The following is a 21,249-nucleotide window of genomic DNA, read 5'->3' as shown; positions in this document are numbered from 1 at the left end:
ACTCAGGTCGCTCCAGGGGAACTGGGCTGCATGAAATAGGGGTCCCTGGAGAGAGAGAGAAGGAACTATTCAAATGAGGCAAGGGGTAGGATTACAAGGGAACAGGTGGGTGCAGCTCAACCCCTAGGGCCACTCCCAGGGCCACTACTGCACAGACTACAGTGATCTTTCAGATCCCCATGGTGCATCAGGACTTAAATGTGCGAGCATTTGGAGTGCTTAGGGTCTTGCTAAATTGCTGAAGCTGGCTTTGAACTCACAGTCCTCTCCACACCTCCCTCCATGGACACTTGCGTTGCTTCCACATTTTGGTGACCGAAGATAGGGCTGCTAAATACACAAGTGTACGTGGGTGGCTGAAGGAGAAGGACCACAGGTTCAAGGCCCCCTGGGCAACTTAGCAAGACTCCATCTCAGAATTTAAAAATAAAAATAAAGTGAGGGCTGGGGCTCAGTGGTAGAGTGCTCGCCTAGCATGCGTGAGGCCCTAGGTTTAATCCTCAGCACCACACAGAAATAAATAAAGAGGATTGTGTCCATCTACTACTAAAAAAAAAGTTTTAAAAATAAAATATGAATTGATCTGGGGATGTAGTTTGATGGTAGAACATATAGAACATACCTCTGGAGTTTAATTCCCAGCACTCCCCCCCAAAAAATGTATCCAGCTTTCACATGGACATGTTTGCATTTTTCTTAGGTACAGAACTAGGGACAGGTAACTTAGTTGATTTATTTATGATACCGACGATTGAACCCAGGGTCTAACCACATCCCCAGCATTTTTTATATTTTATTTAGAGGCAGAGTCTCACTGAATGGCTTAGGGCCTTGCTAAATCGTTGAGGCTGGCTTTGAACTCACGATCCTCCGGTCTCAGTCTCCTGAGCCACTGGGATTACCAGTTTGTACCACGGCGCCCAGTAGCTTTTCATAACTGTCACAAATACCTGGGAAAAATCAAAGGAGGAAAGATCCGTTTAGGCTCACAGTCTCTAAAGTCTCAGCCCATGGTCGGGCGGCTCCAGGGCTTTAGGCAGGGCCTCCTGGTGGAAGGGCACGGCAGTGGGGACAGAGAGGCAGAGATAGAGTGGGGAGCGGGCAGGACAAGAAAAGCCCCCCAAGGGCATGCCCCCAGTGACCCCTTCCCTTCAGCTGACCTCCCACATCCCCACCACCTGTCCGCAGTCCATTCAGCTGTGAAAGGGTTGATCCACTGATGACCAGTATAAGGTCCTTGCTTAGCATCTGGGTGGCCATCTTAAGTGACAGCTGCCTTTTAAAAAAGATTTTAATATTTATTTTTCAGTTCTCGGCGGACACAACATCTTTGTTGTTATGTGGTGCTGAGGAACGAACCCGGGCCGCCCGCATGCCAGGCGAGCGCGCTACCGCTTGAGCCACCTCCCCAGCCGGGACAGCTGCCATCTTAAGGGAGAAGTTTAGCTTTCCCACCCAAGGTCATTTCTGAGAACCGCTCACCTCGCCCTGGTACCCACCCAACCTTTAACCTCTGGCATCAGGACCCACCGGCTCTGATTTCTGAGCCTCCCCATAAGAGTCCCAGGGCTTGAGCCTGTTCCTGGGCCTCTGTCTCCTACAGAGAGGCCTGTACTGTCAGCTCTGATAAGCTGCCTCTGCTGGTCTCCATCTTCATTACTCCCTTCTCCAGAGCCCAGCTGGGAGCAGTGCTGCACGGGGAACCTTAGGGGACACTCCCGACACCACCACAGCACGGATTGTTCTGTTCCATGAACATTTTGTCAAATAATAATCGTTCTTTCTCCTCCTTTTTCTGCTTTTGTCATGCTCTGAACCAAAGCCAAAGCCTCACACATGCCAGGAAAGTGCTCTACCACCGAGTCACAGCCCCAGACCCAGTTTAGTCAAAATTCCCCCATTAAACTGGGAGTGGAAGGATCTCAGAGGGGGAGAACCTTCACATGGAGCCTGGGTCTAGGAGCATGACGGGCCACGCCTGTCCTCCAGCTGGATGAACAAACCTCTAGCCATGCAGGGTGGCTCCCAGGAACTCTGGAGGTGGGCAGGACGATTACAAATTCAGAGCCAGCCTAGGCCAGGTAGGGAGGCCCTGTCTCACAGTGAAAAGTAAAAAGTTCTGGGAATGTAGCTCAGGGGTAAAGTGACGCTATGTTCAATTCCTAGTACTGAAAATAAAAACAACCACCACCATCAAAAACCTCCATGTGTCCCTGTAGGAGAACAACAGCCTGATCCCTTTAACTGTAAAGGTAAAATTTCTAAGCTGATTCTAAGCCGTAAAGCCTGAGTTAAAGTGTAAAAGACCAGGCATTGTAAAGTTTCTAAACTACGGGGTCTGAGTTAAAAAGTAAAAGACTAGGTATTGTTAAAATTCCTCTGCTACCCCCAGAACCTGTAATCCCTGTAGCTGTTAGGACAATACCCGAACTGCCCAGTAAATATTTCCAATGTTTCCACTGGCTGTTTAATAGCTAAGGGCTCTGAGTAGCTTGGCACGTAGGCATCCAGGCCCCAAAACCGATCAGTTTAAATTTGTACCCCGCTTAGTAGTGACCAATCACCCCTGCCCAGACTGTTCCCGCCAATGAATGTACTAATCATGTCTCAGAGTTGTTTTTCAATTTTCCCGCACCTCATGATGATTTGTTCTGATGTATGCAAAGCCCCCCCCGCCCTCTCCAAAAAGTGTACTTAAGCTCTGCTTGACCTCTGCTCTGGGCTCTGGGCTGCTCTCCTTCCTTGAGTGGGCACGGAGCCCCAGCATGCTGGTTCAATAAAACTGCCCCCCTGCTTATTGCATGAAGCTGGTCTCTTGTGGTCTCTTTCTCTGACGCTTCGCCAGACCCTTACATAATGCCACCAGATTCAAAGACCCACACCACAGGCTGATGCTGGCGAGGCTGGTTAGCCGGGGAGAAGCTGAATTCCGAACCCCAATATCAAATGACACAGGACTTGGTACTCATGAGAGTGTGCCTGGGGGTTCACAGTCACTTCCCTATGCACAGTCCGGAGCTCAGCCTGGGTGGTCACCCCACTTCTGAGGGGCTGGGGCGATGCACCCTGTCTTGGGTACTGTATGTACCTCTGCTGCCTGTTGGTGGATCTTTGCACTTTTCCTCGGATGCAGCTTGCAGTCCTCTTTAGGAGCATATCCACTCAGGCTGGGTTGAGAACCCGTGACCTTGGAGGGATCTCCTGGGATCCCAGCTAGATCTGGAGCTGGGGGGGGGGATTTTGGTAACTTTGTGGATATACATTGTTTTGGTTTCCATATGAAATGTCTCTGTAACAGCTGGGTTGGGAACAATCTCCAACGCAGGAATGTCCAGAGGGGAGTGATCAGGCTGTGAGGCTCTGACCTCATCAGTGGATTAATCCATTTAAAGGATCAAGAATGTGAATGGATCACCGAGTGGCGACTGCAGGCAGCGGTGATGTGGCTGGGAGAAGTGGGTCACTGGGAGTGTGCCCTTGGGGATTATGTCTTGTCCCTCCTTCGCTCTCTGCTCCTGACTGCCGTGAGCTGAGAAGCTTTCCTTCACCAGTCTTCTGCCAGATGCTGTGCCTCATCTCAGGCCCAGAGCAATAGTGTCCACTGACCACAGATTGGACCTCTGAGATCTTGAGGTCCTGTGAATCGCTCATCACACAAAGCTGACTATCCCATAAGTGAAGACCGTGTGAATGAGAACCAGAGAAGCTTGCTCTAAGGAGCCCAGCCCGAGGCAGGCCACGGGGAGGCAGGCCACGGGGAGGCAGGCCACGGGGAGGCAGGCCACAGGGAGGCAGGCCACGGGGAGGCTTTAGGGGAAAAGGGAAGGTTCAGGGGAGCCCCGGGGCCAGGTCCCAGCAGGAGTGGCTCCAGAGCTCTGTGGGTTTGGTCAGGGGAGGGTATTTGTCTTCCTCTGGTTGGTTCTGAAGAAGAGGGGACTAGAATGAGGGAAGCTGTCAGTGATGGATCAAGTCCAGCTGCTCTGGGCCACCCACAGCAGAGGTTGTGGGGCAGGGTCTGCGCAGCACCCCCAGCCGCTGCGTCCATGCTCAGCCTTGACTTGGGTCCGGAGCACCCCCATTCGTCGTGCCACTCCCACTCTTGGCAGGAAGTCGTCGCAGTGTTCTCTTATGGCTCCGTCTTTGATATTGCCTAGAATGTTCTCTTTTGGCCAAGCATGGCTATCCATGTCATCACCCCAGTGACACGGGAGGACCGCAAGTTCAAGGCCGCCGAGGGCAACTTCCTGAGACCCTGTCTCAAAGTAAAAGACAAAAGGCCGGGAGTGTAGCTCCAGGGTAGAGCCCTTCCCTGCATGTACCTCAGCGGCTGCTGCCGGGAGGGAGGAGGCTTTTGGAGGCCAGGTGTGCCCACTCTGGTCTGGGGTGATGTTTGTAGAGAGGCATATGACCAATAAAACATGATTCTGTGCAGCTCATTGTCTGTCGTAATAAAGTTCAAGTGGTCTTTCTGAACTTGCTCTTGACCCAGTCACATGGGTGGGGCCCCCTAGCTCTCAGCTCTACCCTGTCCAGGAGCTGAACTCTGGCTTGGCCCCTCTGCAGCTTCAGGCTGGGGAGGGACAGGCACCCTAAGAGGGAGAGAAGGAGGAGGAGGAGGAGAGGGAAGGAAGGAAGAGGAGGGGGAGGGGGAGTAGGCTTCTGCATAGGCCCAGCTTAAGGTCCAGATGGAGTCACTCAGGCCAAGCTCCCATCAGGACCTGAGCCACTGACCTGACCTTCCCGGAACCAGCGCTGGAGGAACAGCAGCCAGACCCACACAGGCCCCCTCAACAGGCTTGGATGGAGGTGTCAGGAGAGGCCAGCCGGGGGCTGCTTTCCTTTGCTGCCCCCCTGTCCCTGCATTAGAAAGCAGCTCTGCAGGGATCACGGCTGTCCTGATGCCTGTTCTTTTCAGCCCTCTGTCTGGAACCCCTACCCCTACCCTTCCACTCAGTGCCCCCGACACGCACTCCCTCAGGCAGCGAAGGGCCACCCAGTCCAGGTTCCCGGTGCTCCCAGTCACCACGTGTCGGTGTCGGTTGGTGGACCTCTGACAGCCCCACATAGCGCCCAGGGCACCCGGGGCCTCCAGTCCTCCACCTGCTCGCACAGCACTGACATTCAAGCCAGACAACTCTTTCCTGTAGGTTCTTTTTCTTCTTTTTTTGTACCAGGGACTGAACCTGGGGTCACTTGATCACTGAGCCACATCCCCAGCCCTTTTTAAAATTTTTATGTTATTTAGAGACATGGTCTCGCTGTAATTTGCTTAGTACCTCACTGAGTTGCTGAGGTGGCTTTGAACTTGCAATCCTCCTGCCTCAGCCTCCCAAGCCGCTGGGATTCCAGGCGTGCACCAGTCTTTCTCTTTGGTACTGGCACTGAAACTAGGGGCGTTGTACCACCGAGCACACCCCAGCACCTTTTGTTTTCTGAGACGGTCTCACTGAGTTGCTGAGGCTGGCCTGGAACTTGTGGTGCTCCTGCCTCAGCCTCCCGAGTCACTGGTGTGTGCCACCACACACAAGGGCAATTTCTTGATCTGATGAAAGGGCATGTTCCTTTTTTTTTTTTTTTTTTTTTGATGCTGGGGATTGAACCCAGGGCCTTGCGCATGCAGGGCCAGCACTCCACCATCTGAGCTATAGCCCCAGTCCGAAGGGGCATATTCTTTAAAAGGTATAGCAAAATAAAAAGCCATGAAGCATAAGAAAGAGACATTTGGTCACACATGGGCAACCATGCACATATATGTATTCTTTGAAGCATTTTTTTCATGCCATTGGTTGATTTACAACCACATCTAGCCACTATGAATTCAAAAATTTGACTTTTTTAAAATATTTTATTTACATTTTAGTTTTCAGCAGACACAACATCTTTGTTTGTATGTGGTGCTGAGGATCGAACCCCGGGCCGCACATATGCCAGGGGAGTGCTCTACCGCTTGAGCCACATCCCCAGCCCCTTGACCTGTTTTTTAAAGAGGTTTCACCTCTTGGAATATTCTTCCGATTTGTTCAATAGATGAATTAAAGTGTCTATTTCTTAAGTAGTTGGTGTCTTATTGTAAAAAATCACGCAGGAAATACAGAACCAGAGTTGTCGTCAGTAACTGCCACTTGTCTCTAGGCACCACAGAGATGCAAGCCCAGGAAACCCCAACCCAGCTGGGTGCTGTCCAAGCCCGACAAGAGGCAGAGACCCAAGGCTGATTTTATTTTGAAAAAGTGCACACTGCCTGCTTTCTCTTTTGTTGCTTGTGTTTTGCTATCAAAGCTAAGAACCCTTTACCAAATATGTGGTCCTGAGAATCGGAGCCAACAGACAATGCAAGCGACCACACAGAATCCAAGGAGAGACTAAGGTGTACTTCAGTGGTGAAGCATGTGCTCAGTGTGTGCCAGGCCCTGGGGTCTTGCATGTATGAAGAGAACTCTGACCCGCCATCAGCCACAACCCAGCCAGGAGGCCAACTGCCCTGCAGTAGCTGGCCCAAAGCGACCAAACTCTGTTAATAACTGACAGCTCCTCAATATTCCTGGTCATGGACCCAGGGCCTTCTGCACACCAGGCAAGTGCTCCACACTGGGCTCTCCCCAGCCCTTCCCTAACCTCCTGGCTCCTGACCAACCAGAGCAAGCCAAGCGTGCTCCTGAGGCATCCCACAGGAGGCCCAGCCTCCCTGGTGACAGGGTTCACCCGAGCCTCCCTTCTCTGGCTGCCCCCTGCTGGGCGAGCCCTGCATGCACAGCCTCCACAGTCTCCTGGTGCGTCACAGCTCCCACCAGTTGGCCTCCACTCCACAGGTGGATCCGGGCCATGCCCAGGGACCTCCTGTGTGTGGCCAAGAAGGCAAGGTCCACTGTCCCTGTGCATGTGGGGCACCTGCTGTCCTGGAGCCCTGGCTCAGCTGTTCTCCCAGGGGAGCACCTTGGCACCCAGCTGATGGCTGTCTTAGTAAATGACTAAATGATGGCTCTGTGACTGGTCAACCATAAGTGCCAGCCCAGGCAGGAAGTCGCCTGGGTCTCGCCTTGGGGCCCGGGGCCGGCAGTCACCTGGGTGCTGGCCAGCCCACCCCTTCCTGCTGCCAGGTTTGACTCCCACAGGTGGCATTGCCCTCCGACTTGCCCCACCCCCTTCCTGTTGGGCACTTGGCCCACAGCCCCGCCCTGTGGTTGGGGCCCCTCCCGCCCCACCTCTGCACCCTGCCCTGCAGGGATGGCTGCCAGGCCACCCCACCAAACCAGACCAGGCACTTCCCTCCCTCCAGGGAGGCTCTGTCCAGGCAGGGCTAGCTTCCGAGCTGAAGAGGCTGGGGGACGGGCCAGCTTCCCGGTGAGGAGGGATTCCTATTCCAGGGCTCCCTGAGATAGTGCCAGCAGGTTTGGGAATGTGGGGCCAGGCCTCGCCTTGGCTCTTCGCAGGGGTGAAGAAGCCCTGCTTCCCTCCACCCCAGCCAGGCCCCAGCTGCAGACCCAGGGAGTCAGCAGCTTCCTGCCAACCAGGACCCACCAGGCCCTAGGCCCAGGGCACCACCCTGGTTCTGTTGCCCACAGGCGGGACCCCGACCAGCGTGAGGAAATGCAGGAGGGCAGTGCTCGAGGACGGTGTCGGGACCACGAGCCCTGGCTGGGATCAGCCGTGTTCCAGGGTCCCACGCCAGCCACCCGCAGGCCGGGGCTCACTCCCCGCTTCCCCCTCCTGCTTGTGCTGGGGAGGCTGCCCGACCCCAGTTTCTCTGTGCACGTGTATTCAGGCAGGGCCAGGTGCCTGCCCCACAAACCAGCGCCTCCTCCCGGCCCGGTGCAGAGGGGGCCCACCGCCCTGCCAGTAGTGTGTGTAGGGAAGAGGCACGGAGCAGTCTCTGTCATTTATTAGGCCCCTGCAGAGCTGCACCACAGCACCCCTGGATCCACTAGCCCCATCCCGTGCCCAGTGCCAAGGGACCAGGGAGGCAGACCGGCGCCCGACCCCACTTGGGGGAAACAGGCAGCTTTGGTGATGGTTTTTGGCTACTGGGGGGCTCTGGCGAGTGACCACCTGCCATACAGGGAAGAAAGTCCTGGAGGACACTCTGCAGCACATGGATGTCCCAGCTGGCCCCTCTCTGCCAGTGTGGGCCTGTCTCCAGGCTGCCAGGAGGGGAAGGCACAGGCGGGCTTGGGCCAACCCCTGAAGGTTAGGGTGCTGAGAGGTTTTGGCAAAACTGACCAGTAAAGCGGCTGGAGCTGGGTGTGGGGAGGGCCTGGGGCACTGGAAGGTCATCTGTCATCTGGGCCCCTTTCCCTGTAGCAGGTCTCAGAGGGGCACTACCTCTGAGGACACCAAAACTACAGCTCCCTGGTGACACAAAAGTGCCCATGTCACAGCTGTCACCCAAGGCCTGGGCAGAGGCGACTGGGAGCTGCTCTTCAGGCCTGGGCTGCCACCTAGTGAGCAGGAACAGGGACAGGACCCCTCCCAGCTCCAGCAACTGGAACACCAGGGGCCCTGGGGCCCCCCTGTGGGGGGAGGGGCAGGCTAACACCCACTGCGGGTGGCAAGGGGCCTGAGCTGGTGGGGCTCAGAGGGGACAAGCCCCTGGAGGGAGCCCTGGCCCAGGCAGGGTTGGGAGGCCCAGGCAGCCCCAGTGTGGGGGTGGCACAGTGTGGCCCAGGCTGGGAAGGACAGGAGGCTGAGCCTGCCTCTTCCCCAGGGCTGCTCCTGGGCCAGCCCCGCTGCCCAGCAGCCTGGGGGTCATCAGGTCAGCACTTTGACACCGAAGTGTTTCCGCAGCTGTTCCAGAAACACGAAGGTGAGCACAGTGTGGGGGATGAGCCGGACACCTGCGGGAAAGAGGCCCTGGGCCGAGACGGAGGCGTGAGGCCAGGAGGCCCGTGAGGCCAGGAGGCCCCGCGGCCTGCCACCCCAACGCACCTTGTAAAAGGCCAGTGGTCCAAGCTTCGCGGTCTCCACAGCACAGTGGAAAACACCCTGCAGGAGATGCAGACGGGAGAGAGCAGAGGTGAGCCTGGCACTGGCCGGCATATGGCCCCAGAGCAGCCCGAGGACAGCAGCCCGCGGTTAACAGGGGCTCGAAGCCCAGGGCACCAGGCCTTGCTGTGTGTGCCCTGAAGGGGCTGCTGGCAAAGAGAAGGGGGGCCAGGAAAACAGAGGACAGCTGGGCAGGAGGCCCAGCAGGACAGGCCTCATCCCAGGCTGCCTCTGAAGGACACTGATCTGAAACAGCCCTCCCCCACCAAGAGAAGGCACAACCCTCCCCCACCCTGGCAGGGGCAAGCCCTGCCTCAGTCCCTCCCATCGCCAGAGGGGACGCTGGCCAGCGGCCTCACCTGATACTCCCCCTTGGAGTTCATCAGGCGGGTTTTCAGCACGTCCAGGGGCTGGCACAGGAACGTGGCACATCCACCCTGGGGAGGGGGCTTGTCACCAACTGGCCTGCAGGCACCGCTCACACCCTGGCCCCACTCCAGGAGCTTCTGGAGGCTGCAGGCTCAGGGACCTCAGGGGACACCAGGACTCATCCTAACAAGTTCCAACGCCCCGGAGCCACTTGTGTGACCCAGAGAGGCAGCACCAGGCTCACCCAGTGCCTCCACCTGCCCACCTCACCTCACAGGGTGCCCTCAGCCCTGGAGGCAGGGCCAGGGACCCCGCCCTCGCTATGCCGGGCACTGACCGCAATGAAGCTGGCGATGAAGTGGGTGAAGGTGTTGTCAGACAGGTATCCGGTGCTGAGGACCAGCTGCTTGGCCTGGTCATAGCAGGATAGCTGCAGTGGGGGCAGGGTGGTCAGGGCCAATCACAGCCTCAGCGGGGGAAGGCAGTGACCAAGCACCTGCTCTGCCCACCACCTTCGCCACTGCCACCCTGGGGACAGGGAGGCCCAGACCCAGGCTGCAGTCCTGACCCCCTGTGCCCACAGGACAGCAGGTGCCCTACAATCCCCCAAGCATGGCAATGGTGAGGGAGGCTGCCCACAAGCCCCACCCTCCACAGGAGCCCTACCTGACCCACGGTGACCAGGGCCCCGCGGCTAGAGGCCATCGTCGCACCGGAGAACAGCTTCCTCAGACCCTCTGCAGGAGGAAGGCCGGCCCTGAGCACACAGCCCAGCCCCAGGCCCACAGCACCCCAGGTCCCGCACAGCACTCCCCTCCTCTGGCCCCTGCCCTGGGGCCCCAGGGAGCCGGCTCCTCTCACCTTCACGAGCCACACGGTACAGGCCATCCAGGGCATGGGCATAGCTGCCAGGGACACAAAAATGGACCATCTGAGGCTCACCTTGTCCACCAGCTCCTGGGGGTCCTCCCTAGGCCCTGGGAACTGCTGGGAAACCATGAGGGACATGCCCCTGGGGCTCCTGCAGAAGCCTCACCAGGACAGCCCCTCCTAGCTCAGCCACCCTGCCCTGTCTGTCCTGGGGGAGGTCCTGTTTTCCCCAGAGAACCCCAGCCTCAGTGTGGCTCCCACCACAGAGGTTAGCACCTGCCCTCCTCCAGGCTGGAAGGCCAGAGGGACACCAGCAAGAAACCAGACACCGCCTGGGAGTCCTGAGCAGAGAGCGAGATGGCTCAGGCTCTGGCCAGGGATACTGCAGGCTGGTGGCAAGGACTGGGCTGCTGCAGCAGGAGGGGTGGCTGCACCCCGACCCACGTCACCACAGCTGGCCACCCTGAGAGTAGACAGAGAGGTGTGCCTGGGAGCCTCTTGGAGGGGTCATGCTTATCTCATGTGCTCTGCTCCAGGGTCTCTGAGGCTCTGGGCCCTGCACACACACCCACAGGGATGCCCGGGTGTGGCTGTCCCTCAGCCACGATCCAGGACTTTCCAAGTCCATCCCCAGGTGTGGGCAGGTGTCAGCAGCTGGGGGCCAGCTCTCAACCTAGCAACACTCTTCCCATAAGGAAAGAATCCGGGGGACCAAGTGACTCCTCTAGCAGCCAAGTACAGTGTTTGCTCCCGATCAGCCCCCAACACCTGTTCCACAGGACCCCATAGGTGATGTGGCCTGCTGGAGTCCTGGCCAGGTGGTGCAAGGCTGCCCAGGGTCCCCTGACTAGTCCTGGCCCCTGCTGGCAGAGCCTTACCCACTACTCACTTGCGCCGCTGATTCGAGGGCAGCTTCATGTCGTTCTGCATCCTGAAATAGCAGGGCAGGTAGCTGCTAGACACAGCTGAGGTCCAGGGCAGTCCCATGGGGCCTTCAAGCCCCCCCACCCCATTCCCAGACGCCAGGGTCTGAGCTGCCTGTTCCAGGGTGAGCATACTGCAGACCCCAGCAAGACACAGGGCAGGCCCTGGGCTGTCTGGGAACAGGAAAGGGTACACACAAACCTGACATTGACCAAATCCGCGGGGGTCCCCACAAAGCCTCCGGTTAAACCTGGGCAACAGAACCATGGGGCCACAACATGTGATGCCTGGAGGCATCTGCCCGAGCCAGCCCCAGCTCAGCCAGCCGTGCTCACCACTGAAGCCGCCCAGCAGCACCTTGGTGGAGAAGGGGAGAGGCCCCTGGCTGCCCTTGGCCAGGTGGTCCCGCGCTGTCTCATAGATGGCGAATCGCGTCAGGGAGTAGGTCATCTGGGGAAGAGGGCCTGGCTCAGGACAGGGCACAACCCAGCCAGCTTCAAAGGCACGGCCAACACCCTGCGGTCCCTGGGGACTTGGAGGGACTGACCCCAGGCCACTGGGCTAGTGAGCGTGGAACCTGTCCACAAATCTGCGGCTGCACCGCCCCCGCCCACCTCAGCTCCCGCCCACCTCTGTGAGTGGCAGCCTGGGGTCCAGCCCCACACCCACCCTGGGGTCACTTGCTCCACGTACACCTTGAAAAAGGCTGGAAGCAGCTTGAGCTCCCTGGTGTGCCCAGCAGGTCCAAGCTCAGGCCCCCCAGGAGGTGCCCACCTGTCTGCAGAGCGAGGCGCTCAGGCCGTTGTAGAGTGCCAGGACACCATCAGAGCGCACCACCTGCAGCGCCATGCCCGTCATGCGCAGCTTCACCTCCTGCTGCGTCTGCAGGTGCACCTGGGGCAAGGGGGGCAGGGACCAGGCTGTGGGGTGCTGCCTAGAGCCCCACGCCAGCTCTGAGGACCCTTCCAGGAACGACCACCGTGAGACCCCCTCAGAGACCCTCAGCTCAGCACTCCCCGGGCCCCATCTCTAAGGCAGGGACAGTGGAGTCCCCCAGAGACTGTGTGCAGGGTGCCCCCGCCACACCTCCCTGCTCTGATGGCTTATGTCCCCTGCAGAAGCTGGGGCCATGGGCCACAGGCCAGCAGCCAGGCCCAGGATCTCACTCCCCAGGTCCCACCCTTGGCACTGACCCCAAGGAAGCCTGTCCACTGCCAAGCATGGTCCCCCTTAAACTTACCCAGGGGAGCCCCCAAAAGGATAGGGGACAGCAAACATGGGTAGGGACCGAGGGGGGCCTGGAACCCAGATCAGCAACACTGGCCTCCCAGGCGGGACAGAGGGACTGGACCCCAGAACAGTGGCCACATGGATAGCAGTCCCCATTCACGTGACAAGCAACCACAAGGACCAAGCCAGCATGTGGGCAGAGTGGGACAGATCAACAAACTTCAAAACAGTTTCTCAAATGGCCACACCCTGAGGTCCTGGTGAGTAACCCTAGAGGAAAGCTCTGACCACTGCTCCCCAATGGTGGGACACTGCCCCTGCCCATCCTTCACACTTCCCTCAATGGCCACCTCCCCTGCTGGCTCCAGGCAGTGTTCTGTAGCAAGAGAGCACATAGGTGGGGTCAGGGGCAGGGCAGTGACGCCCAAGGGGGCCTGGACAAGGGACAACAGCAAAGGATTCCAAGGTCACAGTCGGTCAACACCAGAGGGCTGGTGGGGAGGGGACTGTGGCCATCTGGAAGAGTAGAGAGAGCAGCCCCAGGGAGGTGCCCTTCCAGCCCCACTGGCCCCTGCTGCTCGAGGGCTTCTCCTTGGCCCACAGGCCGGATCCGTGCAGGCCTCTCTGGGCACATGAGTCAGCCCCATCCGTAAGGGGTGGCCAGCTTTCTTGCTGATTAAAAAAGCCCACCTTCTCTTTAGAAAGTAGAGGTCTGCAGGCCTAGCAAGGGCCTAGACACCCAGGCACAGGAACCACCCGGAGGCTGGGTTACCAGCCCAGGTCACAAGGGCCAATCCCAACCAGCTCTGGGAGGAGGGGAGAGGCAGAGGGTGGCCAGGCCCGGCTGTACCCTGCCCAGAGGCCACCGCGTGACCACACGGCAGAGCCCCCTGGGCAGACTGGGTACAGCCTCAGGCCCTTCCTTTGTTCTCTGTTGGGGGGTAGGGTCAGAGAACCACCCCTTGGCTGGCCCTGGGGAACAAGGGGAGCTCTGTCTTCTTTTGTTCCATAAGTACTTTTTTCAAAGGAAAAAGTGAAGCATGTATACTTCTGGTGCTGAGATGCCCACTCTGCTGGGAGCTGCACATATGCAGGGTCTCCTGGCATCTCTCCAGGGGCTGCGTGGACCAGACAGCCTTCCCCGGGCCTAGTTACACCTAGCAGAGGAAGTGCCCAAGCCATGGGCCTGGGTCACCCCACTAACCTAGGCCTCAGCCCTCATTGCCTTTCCCCTCTAGCTCAATATAGTCACTCACCAGGCTGGGGGCAGCTGGGCCCTGGGCCAGGTGTGGGATGCAGACAATCTCTAGGACCCAACACCTGTGCATCCCAGACTTTTCCACCCGGGGACTGGGGACAGAACCCTGGAGTGCTCTACCTTGGAGCTGCATTCCCATCCCTCTTTAAATTTTGGGACACAGTCTTGCTAAGTCACTAAGGCTGGCCCCAAACTTGTGATCCTCCAGCCTCAGCCTCCCAAGTCTCTGGGACCACCCACAAGTGTGTGCCACCGATCACGTTCACGCAGGTATTAAAGCGCAAGCTGGACAGTCCCCTGCCAAGACAGGGGAGCCGGTTGGCAAGTTGAGGAGCGCGGCCAGGGGGCCAGCTGCAGAGGGTCCCCGGGGTTTTTCCACCCGGCCGGCAGGCCCAGGCCCTGGGTGCTGCGCAGGGCGACCGCCGCGCCGGCGCCACTATCCTACAGCTTACGACCAACACCTGCGCGGCCAGAGCGTCCCGACGGCGGCCCGGCCGGCCTCACCTTGAGCAGGTCCAGCGGGTGTGTGCAGCAGGCGGCCCCGCAGGAGGCCAGTCCTCCGAAGTACCAGCGCGACACGCGCGCCTCGGCAGCCATCTCCCGCTTAGCTGCAGTTCGGCCTGCCCGACCCGGCCGCTACCGCGACCCCGACCGCAACTGCCCGGAGCCCGGTTCAAAGTGCCACCGTGCGCCCGCGCCCCGCGCAGCCAATGCGCCCGCGCGGCCCGGGGGCGAGACCTGCGGGACTCCGCCCCGGCGAGAGAGGGCCGGCGAGCCACGTCCCAGGGGCGGACCCAGCGTCTTAAAGTGGCCGCGGCGAGGAGCCGAGCCTGGGACTGTCCCACCGAAGTCAAAGCCGGGCCTGGCGCTGACCGAATGACCACCTCCACTCCCTACATCCCGGCTTAGGATGCGGCTTCCAAAATCACTCTGCCACACCACGTGCCCTGGAAGGCTTGGCCCCTGGAAGCACCCTGGCTTCAGCGCAGCCTGAACTTGCAACCTGCACCACCTGTACCAGCTCATGTGCCACAAGGGCGGAGGCCCTCGACACCCCCCCCAGCACCCCCCAACCCGCCCACTGTGGAGGGGGACAGGAAATTTCCTTGGAGCCAGCTTGCAGATGAAGTAAAATCCAGGGGCAAAAACAATTAGTTAAGACAGTTCCACCACCCTCAACATCCAGAGCTCCCAGCAAGTGTCCAGTTCAGGCTTTGCTCCGACCAGTCAACCCCAGGCAGCCACCTTGGGGGAGGCTGAGAGGTGGGTTCCTGGCCCCAGCAGGAGAAACCAACCGACATCTAGGCTCCCACCTGACCCAACTTCCTAATAGTGTGAGGAAACAGGTGTACTCCTGGTTCAAGGTGCACCTGGGGCAAGGTGAACCCAAGTCCCAAGGTTGCTTTAGGAGTAAGGCTTGACAACTAGTGCCACCCTACCCCTGCCCAGACATAAAGGTGAGGCACTAGAAAGCAAGCCCTGGTCTCATGAACCAGCCAAACACCCATATAAGGTGACCAGCCTTGTCTGAGGGCCCAGTGATCCTCCAGCCACGTGGATGCAGAGCAAACCCCACCATGCCTATTCTAGTGGCCCATGTGAAGACTGTCTTGTAGAACTCCAGGTGGACTCTGACCCTGCGGTCATGTCCCAGTCAAGTGCCTCTGTGTTTTCAGATGTGTTGGGAGTACCGCCCATGCAGAGGGGTGGACAGGGAAGTCACAGGAATTGTCAGGGGGACACCAGATGAGAGTGTTTACTGCGACCCACACCTAGCCAAGCAAAGGTGACAGAAGGCCTGGGGCAAGTGGGACCTAGAGATGAGGAATCAGGGCAAACAAATGCACCCAAGACTAGAAGCTCTAAGGTACGTGGACTTTGCAAACTCCAGGTGTGCAAACCCACGAGGATTCTCAACTGAACATGTTTGTTCATAGGCTGAGGACAGGGCTACCCAGCTAGGCTCTGGACCAGGCCCCGTGTCCACAGCATGGGGTGCCAGGTCCCTTGGCACACACTTCAAGGTGTTTGGAGCCATACAGGTGACTTAGCAGATCCCTGAGCAGGGGGCCTGTGGGGTGGGGTTGGTCACTTACGGACTTTGCCCTGTCCTGTTAGACCTTTGCCAACCTGAAGAAAAAGATGCTTGTCTGATCTCTTTCAGGACTTGGTGAATCAACCAAGGTTTGGTTCTGAAGGGAGCTCAGAGCACGTTGTGGAGGCTCACACCTGTAATCCCAGTGGCTCAGGAGGCTGAGACAGGAGGATCCCAAGTTCAAAGCCAGCCTTAGCAAATGTGAGGCACTAAGCAACCCAGTGAGACCATGTCTCTACATACAACACAATAGGGTTGGGGATGTGGCTCAGTGGTTGAGTGCACCTCCCCCCAAAAAGAAGGGAACTCAGGATTCCCAGTGCCACCTCCGGATGCTAGGTCCAAAGGTCAAGGCCAAGAGGCCTCCAGGGACACACTTCACCAGAAAGTAGTCATATCACTCTATTTTCAGATACAAGACAGTTCCTTATGGACCACTTACAGTCTGGAGCAGGTGAAAGGGAGCTGGGGAGTCCTGGACTGTGGGGAGCCACTCCTAATGCACACACCTTTAAGTCCTGATGCACCACGGGGACCTCAAAGATCACTGTAGACTGGCTGGCAGTGCCTGACTCGGGACTCTGGCTTTTCCCTTTCTTGGATATCAAGGCATGGCCCTAGGAGCAGGGGGCGCTCAGAGGGGTTGAGCTGCACTCACCTGTTCCCTTGTAACCCTAACCCTGGCCTCATTTGAATGGCCTCTCCCCAATAAAAGGGTTCAGAGGGGCCATCACAGGACCCAAAGATAAAGGTCCTTCTCTGTTTCTGTGTGGTTATTTCATGCAGCCCAGTTCCCTGGAGTGACCCTGAGTGTCTAGCTGTGAACATGACACCAGACAACAAAGGGCCTGATCAAGGAGCCACCTGAAAAGGCCCAGGGTGGTCAGGGGAAGGACACCCAGCAGACACAACTTGGAGGGACGAGTACCTGCTATCAGGGATGGCCCCTGATGGTGAGGTGGGATGAGGCTACGGCAATGGCCTGATGTCACGGTCATCTCTACCTTCAAGCAGTCACCCTCTGGAAGTCCAGGAGTGAAAGGCCCCCTTATCTGGGCAGGGAGCCACCAGTCCATACTGACTAGACTATGGGCTCAGCTCTCTAAGATGCAGGGGCCTGTCCCTGAGCTGGGACACTCAGTGCCTTCCCCAGGGTCAGTAGCGTGTCTATTTGCACCCAGGCCCAGGGCAGCTCACCTTGGTTGAGGTGAAGCCAGAGACGTGCTGCTGGATACTCATTAACCTGAGGAACTGCCAGGGCCAGAGGGAGACTCCAGGTGGAGGCTGGCAGGGCAGCAAGGACACTGAAGGCCCTTGTTAGGTAGGCTGGACAGGGCCTGTCAGGCACTCCCACCAAGTGGGCAGAGCTGGGTGTGCCTCCCAGGGGCCCCTTGCCTTACACTATGTTCCCCAAAGGGGGCGCTCTACAATCCTACAGCCTCTTGCTCACAGGAAGTGGAAGTCAGCCTATCTAGGGCCAGAGAAGGACACTCACTGTCCCTCTCCCAGTCTTGCTGAACATGGGATTGTCTGAGAAAAGGAGGCCAAGGGTCCTCAGAGCAAGGCCCCTGGCCATTACAGCCAGCTACACAGCAGAGGCACTAAGGGGCCTGCAGCCAGAGGGTGGGCCAGGCCCGTCCAACAGCAGCCCCTGTTCCTAGCTTGGCCAGGCCTCTGCACACAGGGGAGCTGAGTGGAGGGGCGAAGGGGAAGGACCAGTCCTGGCAAAGTTCCAACCACACCACCCAGGGGCCCTTCGTACCACCCACCCTGGGCACACTACTCCGCACACCCAAGCCTCAACAGTGTATTTTTCTCAGCAGCCACCAGAAGAACTCCTGTAACCCCGTACCTTCTGAGGTGGCCTCTTGTGCTCTGCACAGGCAGTGGCTTCCCTCCCCCCACCACAGCAGGTCCATCTTGTCCCCCCCCGAGACAGACTGCCACTAGGGCCAGTAACTCCAGCCCCCTGGAATCTCCATCTGGGAGCCTGGTGCTGGGGGTGGAGAGGGCAGGCAGGGCCTCGCCGGGTCCCAGGGACCCCAGTCCATAAGTCCTCAGAGGTGGGGCTATTCCAGAACCACCGTGCCGCCCACGGCTTCCAGGGCCGCCTTTATCTTCTCTGCCTCAGCTTTGGCGACGTTAGCTTTGATTTCCTGAGGCAGGGACTCCACCAGCTTCTTGGCCTGCCAGAGACAGACAGCAAAGTCAAGAGATTCGTGAGCCCTATGCCACCATACCCAAGCCCATGTTGGAAGGGACCACCCCAGATAACTGTCAGCTTATGCTGGTCCCAGGGAAGAGGGTTCAGGCACAGGAAGCCCACCTGGACGAGGTTTATGCCCTGGATGTAGTTCTTGATCTCTTTGATCAGTTTCACTTTGTCTACCGGCTTTGCCTCTGTCAAGCGGACAGTGAAATGTGTCCGCTCTTTCTGTTTCGGAAGATCTTCCTCCTCTGCTACCTTAGGAAGCAGAAGAAAGCAGGCAAGGTAAGAAAGGACGGGGTGAAGGTGGAGCAGCTTCTCCTGGCTACCCCATGGGAAGTGCAGGTGAGCGAGGACTGGCACATTGCCAGCTTCCAGCCCCAGCAAAGTCTGAGTCGTGAGTAGACTGCCTCGGGGGGTCTTGTGACCAACCGATGCATTTCCTCCAGCACAGGCTAGTCAGGGTTCAGACCTGGCTCCTTCACCTAGAAACCCTCCATTCCCTATGGGCCACTCTGAAGCCTGCCTAACAGGCCGGCAGAACCCCACATCCCGTAAAAATCCTCCTCCTGAGACAGGGTGAGCAACACCAAACTGCACTGTGGATGTGGCAAGGTTCCAGGGAAGTAGTACCAGCCCGTCCTCAGTCATGCAGGGGCAGGTGCCGATGATGAGCTGACTGCATTGACCTCAACCTTCACCCAGCAAGACTATGGGGCAGATGGGCAATGGTGTTCCTGAGGTGACACACAAATAGCCAGGGCCACCATGAGCACCACAGTGTGAGATGCCCTAATTTGGGCCTGCTGCCAGGTCATCAACAGCACTCTGTCCAATCTCAAAAGTACTCCAGTTTGGACAATGGATTATATGACAATCCTACCCTTGCTTTAGGTGTCGGGCCTGAATCTGGCAGCCTTCTGGGTGTTCACAAGTGTTGTAGATGGAACCCAGGGTCGCCAGCATGCCAGGCAGGTGCTCCACTACCACCTGGACCTCCAGCTAACAAGCCTTTAAGACACTCCCCAGGTCTGAGGTGGGAGTGTGAGGACGGCCCCGTGGAATCACCACCCATCCTGAGTGTGGGGTGTTCTGTAGGACCTGGCCTGGTGCAGACCAAGGGACCTGAGGGTAGGGACCCAGATGAAAGAGGCTTATCCCTGAGCCAGCCATCAAAGGCTGGGTTTGGGCTCCTTTCAGAAATACAAACTTGCTCCCAGCTGCCCAGGGGACAGAGCAGCCTGTTACCTGCCCTTTGCCCCCTCTAGCTCCCACTCGGACAGAAAGTCATGCTTTTGCCTGGGAGCCCTCCTATCTGGCCTCTCCTCTGGAGTAGGTGGGGTTAGAGGAATATGCCAACATGGCGGGCTGGGAAGCACACTTGTGACAATTTACCAATCTCCCAAAAGAGACCAAGACAAGGCGGCCCCCAGGCCTCACCAATCTGTCATCTGAGCTGAGTCTCCCCCTTACCTTCAGGAGTTCATTGAGGTTTTTGATCTCCAGGAATGCTTGGACCTTTTCTTTAACTCCCTTCAATTTTCCGTGATGTTCCCTCCTAATCAAGGACTTCCTTGAAATTTTATAAACTTCTTCCCTAGTTTTTTCCATAGCACTTGCCCCATTTTACCAAGTGACAGAAATATTCTTGGCAGGGAAGTCCCTGGGTGTGCAGGGAAGCCCACAGTGGGAACCTGCAGAGGTGTAGGGCACAGGGGATGGCAGCTACAGGACCCGAGATAGGACAAGAGAACTGTGCCACATAGTATGAGACAGGAGGTGAGCTGCGCATACAGAAGGCTTTTCTGTCCAGAACCTGGCCTGGCCTTACCTCAGGGGCTGCTGCAGCAGGGAGAGCCCCAGGTATCATGCCACCAGTCGGCATGAGGCCGACATCCTGGATCTTCAAGGTTTTCTGTGGGGACAGAGAACAGTCTCAGTAGATGGCTGTTACACTCCAATTGTACTAATGGGGGGAAAGCCTAGCTTAGTCCTTGGACCTGGGGAAGCACCTCTGGGGATTGAGCCCAGAGCCCTGCACATGCTAGACAAGCGCTCTATCACTGAGCCACACCCCCAGCCCTTTTTAAAAATTTAAGACAAGGTCTTGCTAAGTTGCCCAGCCTGGCCTTGAACTTGAGATCCACTCACCTCAGGAGTAGGTGGGGTTAGAGGAATATGCTAACATGGCCGGCTGGGAAGCACACTTGTGGTGACAATTTACCAAACTCCCAAAAGAGACCAGAGACAGGGCAGCCCCTGGCCTCATGAGTCTGTGGTCTGAGCTGAGTCTCCCGGTTACCTTCAGGAGTTCATTGAGGTCTGAGATCTCCAGGAGCGTGAGGCTGGCGATGTCCTGGACGAGTTGCTGGATCTTGGGCGGGTACTCCTTGGGGGCGTTATCCAGGGGTGCCCCCGCCAGCGCCTCACCCCTTCGGTGGCTGCTGCTCCTCATCTGTCGCACGGCACAGACACCTGGCACCTGTGGTCTAGTCGCCCCATGCAAACAGCGTCAGCCCGGGAAGGGAAGGGGGTGCGCAAAGACATGCAAGCAGGTCCTCCAACACCGGGACGGGAGACCACCTCGATCCTTGGGCCCAGCCAGGGGTGGGTGGCTTCCGGGCCACCTCGGGTTCCTCTGGGGAGCCCCAGTTATTTTGTGCAGTGACTCCACCCGGAACGGCGGGCTTCTGGGCGAGCAAACTCCGTCACCTGGCCCAGGCATTTCGTTACAAGAACCCTTCCTGAACGTGGGCCCGCGGCCGGCCGCCACCCACACTGACTGCACCCTGGGGACCGGGACGCCAAGGTCGCCTAGGGCCGAGCGGACCCCGCGGCCAGGCCCAGGAGGGTGGCCGCGCGCCCACCGTCCCCTTGCCCGATCGGCCCCACCGTCCGGCCCAGTGATGGCGCCCAGGGCCCTGCAATACCTGGCGAGACAGAGCGCGGAGGCCCGAAGCCCGAGGGGCGGCCCCCACAGGCGGCGGGCGGCCGCCGGTAACATCGCTCTGGGAGCGGGAAGGTCACACGCGGCTCTGCGCGGAGGCGACGCTCTAGCCACGAGCAGGCGAGCTGGGCGGCCGCTCTAGCACAGAGGCCTCCAGGCATTCGAGCTGGGCCGGGCCACTCTAGCCTCGGCGGCCCCGAGATTACCCACAAGGCGGCGCGCTGCGCCGCGCAGGCGCAGGCTGCCACTTTTCCCCCCCCGCAGGGGACCGGGAGAATCGTGCTGCGATCTCCAGGATCCCGTGCCTGACCGCCGGGGTCTTCCGAGAGGTAAGGGACGCCGCATGAGACTCGCCTCAGAGCCCAACCACA

At 58.4% G+C, this 21,249-nt stretch overlaps 2 protein-coding genes across 2 annotated transcripts; both read right to left on the bottom strand.

The window, feature by feature from the left end:
* Window positions 1–8,662: 8,662 nt before the first annotated feature.
* Window positions 8,663–14,360, bottom strand: Slc25a10 (solute carrier family 25 member 10). Its single transcript, XM_026410751.2, has 11 exons — window positions 14,135–14,360; window positions 11,917–12,036; window positions 11,478–11,592; window positions 11,344–11,392; window positions 11,108–11,149; window positions 10,210–10,253; window positions 10,015–10,085; window positions 9,686–9,778; window positions 9,339–9,416; window positions 8,923–8,979; window positions 8,663–8,847 (listed from the first exon to the last, which is right to left on the bottom strand). Exons 1-11 carry the CDS (start codon window positions 14,225–14,227, stop codon window positions 8,746–8,748), a joined length of 864 nt encoding a protein of 287 aa, XP_026266536.1. The 5' UTR covers window positions 14,228–14,360; the 3' UTR covers window positions 8,663–8,745.
* A 3,156-nt stretch (window positions 14,361–17,516) lies between these two features.
* On the bottom strand, window positions 17,517–20,991 carry Mrpl12 (mitochondrial ribosomal protein L12). Its single transcript, XM_026410806.2, has 5 exons — window positions 20,862–20,991; window positions 20,234–20,420; window positions 19,763–19,846; window positions 18,052–18,189; window positions 17,517–17,911 (listed from the first exon to the last, which is right to left on the bottom strand). The coding sequence occupies exons 1-5, from the start codon at window positions 20,933–20,935 to the stop codon at window positions 17,795–17,797; spliced, it is 600 nt and encodes a 199-aa protein (XP_026266591.1). The 5' UTR covers window positions 20,936–20,991; the 3' UTR covers window positions 17,517–17,794.
* Window positions 20,992–21,249: the final 258 nt, after the last annotated feature.

Source organism: Urocitellus parryii, chromosome 7, assembly GCF_045843805.1.
Source record: "Urocitellus parryii isolate mUroPar1 chromosome 7, mUroPar1.hap1, whole genome shotgun sequence".
Classification (NCBI taxonomy): domain Eukaryota; kingdom Metazoa; phylum Chordata; class Mammalia; order Rodentia; family Sciuridae; genus Urocitellus; species Urocitellus parryii.
Note: the sequence above shows the minus strand (reverse complement) of the source record. Positions and strands in the feature narration are given on the sequence as shown.

Coding starts and splice junctions, on each gene's coding strand:
- Slc25a10 (XM_026410751.2), bottom strand. CDS start 14,227: ATGGCTGCCGAGGCGCGCGTGTCGCGCTGGTACTTCGGAGGACTGGCC. Junction 12,037..14,134: donor ACCCGCTGGACCTGCTCAAG/GTGAGGCCGGCC, acceptor CCCTTGCCCCAG/GTGCACCTGCAGACGCAGCA. Junction 10,254..11,107: donor CCCTCGAATCAGCGGCGCAA/GTGAGTAGTGGG, acceptor TGTCCCTGGCAG/CTATGCCCATGCCCTGGATG.
- Mrpl12 (XM_026410806.2), bottom strand. CDS start 20,935: ATGTTACCGGCGGCCGCCCGCCGCCTGTGGGGGCCGCCCCTCGGGCTT. Junction 20,421..20,861: donor TCCGCGCTCTGTCTCGCCAG/GTATTGCAGGGC, acceptor TGGGGCGACTAG/ACCACAGGTGCCAGGTGTCT. Junction 17,912..18,051: donor AGGGCATAAACCTCGTCCAG/GTGGGCTTCCTG, acceptor TGTCTCTGGCAG/GCCAAGAAGCTGGTGGAGTC.